General features: G+C 46.6%; 1 protein-coding gene across 1 annotated transcript in view; it reads right to left on the reverse strand.

Annotated features, from left to right (window-relative positions):
- Window positions 1-506: 506 nt before the first annotated feature.
- Window positions 507-2,571, reverse strand: part of LOC109300639 (connector enhancer of kinase suppressor of ras 2-like) — a 152,060-nt gene continuing 149,995 nt past the window's right edge. The window contains exon 11 of the mRNA XM_019521384.1: window positions 507-1,095. Coding sequence (XP_019376929.1) covers window positions 880-1,095 — 216 coding nt within the window. The 3' untranslated portion in view covers window positions 507-879. The remainder of the gene's footprint in view (window positions 1,096-2,571) is intronic.

The following is a 2,571-nucleotide window of genomic DNA, read 5'->3' on the forward strand; positions in this document are numbered from 1 at the left end:
GTGAAGAAATTATGAAAATTGTAACAGCTACCATTTTCAGAAAAAAAGATGTTTTTTCTTTCGCGTGAAATATGTCAAATTCAATTAAAAGGCATTTCAAGATTTGTATCAAGGGACAACCAGCTTTGTTTTACTTGTATCTTAACCTCTTCTGTGCCATACTTACATGTCTGAGGCCACTCCTATTAAAGGCAGGAAGTTATTTTACACACAGCACAGCATCAATGGTGCGTACAGTATGTCCACAGGGCCAAATTACAATATTTGCTGGGTTTATACCCTATTTTTAAGGCACATTAAAAGGGTTAAGTTTACTTTTTAATGATACTGGTTTGATCTGATTTCAAAGATGGTAGCTGTCACTGTTTGGGAATGTTGAGAAAATAAATGTAGAGTCTTAAGACTGGCCAAAGTATTTTTATTTGTTTTGCATTTCTTTGAAGAAAAGCTTTTGAAGATGTAAATTTTAGGATATTTTAAAAAATAAATATAAACTATTGTGTTACACATTTTATATACATAGATATGTTTATATTATATATATATCTAAATATATAAAATGATTGTAGGAGCTCATTATTATAAGCTTAGCTTTAGTACAGTACATAAGTAAACATACTGCTATTTATTTTCAGTTACACTTATGTACTGCTTCTTTCTAATGCAGAGCTCGATACGCATGTTGGCAGATAATAGCAAACAAAAATAATCCAGAACAGAATATTACTGTTTTATCATGCAATGTAGTAGGCATCCTGTGGCACTATTCTCTTATCCAAGTTATTTACAATACTGCTGAGTACATTATTTACAAATATTACAGTGTTTGTCTTATTAGATTTTTCATGGCACTCAACAAGTGTTTAGCTGCTAGTCCTGTCAGACGTGCGTTTCAATGAATGAATGTGTGTGTGTCAGCAGTGGTGCTGGGGTTGCAAGTTCAGAGGCTCCATTTTGAGGTTTCAGAGCAGCACTGTACTCACAAATGTCCAGGAAGAATTCATAGTTGTGTAGTTTCCATTCTTTAAATTTCTTTGATGTTAAGCTGGGATCATCTAGAAGGTTGTTGATAATTGCCAGGTCTCCTTCCTTTGCCTATGAAATGCCAAAAAAGACAGAGCACATTTTAAAATACAATTTATACCATGTTCTGTTTGGGCCTTTTATTTCTTCTTTAGAGCTAATGAAAATGCTAGAGCAGCTAACATGAAAACAGAAGTCCTTTCTTTAGATAGAACTGTTGAAGTTTGAACAGTTCTGAACAGTTTGAACAGAAAGGCTATGTAATCCTCCTCATAGCTGACAATATGCCTTCAATATGACTTCAGAGATCACCTTTAATTACAAAAATGAAGTCAGTTGGATAGTTCCATGACACAGCTAATAAGTGTGTTAAATAGTTTTGATCTTTTTTGTGAGGTGGGCATTTTCTTACTTTTAATTTTGGCAGTTTATTTGTGACCTAATTCTTTGTCTAAATATAATCATTGAATATATAATTCTAATACAATAAAAGCCATAGCACTTCTGGCTGTGTGTTTGTCTATCCATAACGCTCCAGGCCAACTGTGCATGCACCACCCAGAGCCTTACTGACAGATAGACACACAGGTGGAGGCGGAGGAGGTGGGGCCAGGGTATGCTCCACCACACCAGGGGGAAGGGAGGTGAGGGGAGGGGGTCATGGCATGCGGCTCTGTGGGGGACGTGGCGTGTAGCTGTGTGGAGGCATGGCATGTGGTGCGGGGGGGCATGGTGCTTGGCTGCAGGGTCCCGCACAGGGAGCGTGTGCTAGGTGCACAGGCAGCTCTCCATGTGGCTCCCCTCATGCCCACTCCCTGTGTGGCACCCTGTGGTTGCACACCATGCCCACCCCCCGTGTGGGGATCGCCCACTGGCTGTGGCCATAGGCTGTTGGGCTTGCGGGGGGCATGGTGCCGACAGCTGGCTGCAGCATGCCACGCCCCCCATGCAGCCATATGCCATGCCCCCTGCACAGGGAGTGCCCACTGGCTGCAGCCATGGGGTGTGAAGGGCATGGGTGGTGTGGCATGTGGGCATGTGAGGAGCCAGCATGGGGGTGCGTGGGCCACCCTGCGGCCGTACCCCCCCATGGGGAGCAGCTGCCAGCTGTGGCTGCATGCCACCCCCCCCATGTGCCCCGTGCCACACCCTGAGGCTGCTCCCCATGCCACATGGCCACAACCAGCAGGCACTCCCTGTACCATGGCCAGTCCCCATGCAACGCCATGTGACCACGTGTCAGCCCCTCCACTCGCCCATGTGGCAGGCCTCCCATGCACCATGCCACCCACCCCAAGTGCCATGCTCCCCCACATGTCCTACACCACACCCCAGGGCTACTCCCCACGCCATGCCCTATGGCCGCACACCATCCCCCCCACACCCCGCCTGTGCACCCCAGGCCACACCCTGGGGATACTCCCCACACCACACAGGTGCAGCCTGCGGGCACTTCCTCCACCATGGCTACTTCCCATGCCATGCCCCATGGCCATGCACCAAGGCCCCCCGCGCAACCCGCGCCACACCCCGGGGCCACTGCCCATG

This window comes from Gavialis gangeticus, unplaced genomic scaffold (assembly GCF_001723915.1).
Source record: "Gavialis gangeticus isolate Ggan-Ray unplaced genomic scaffold, GavGan_comp1, whole genome shotgun sequence".
Lineage (NCBI taxonomy): Eukaryota > Metazoa > Chordata > Crocodylia > Gavialidae > Gavialis > Gavialis gangeticus.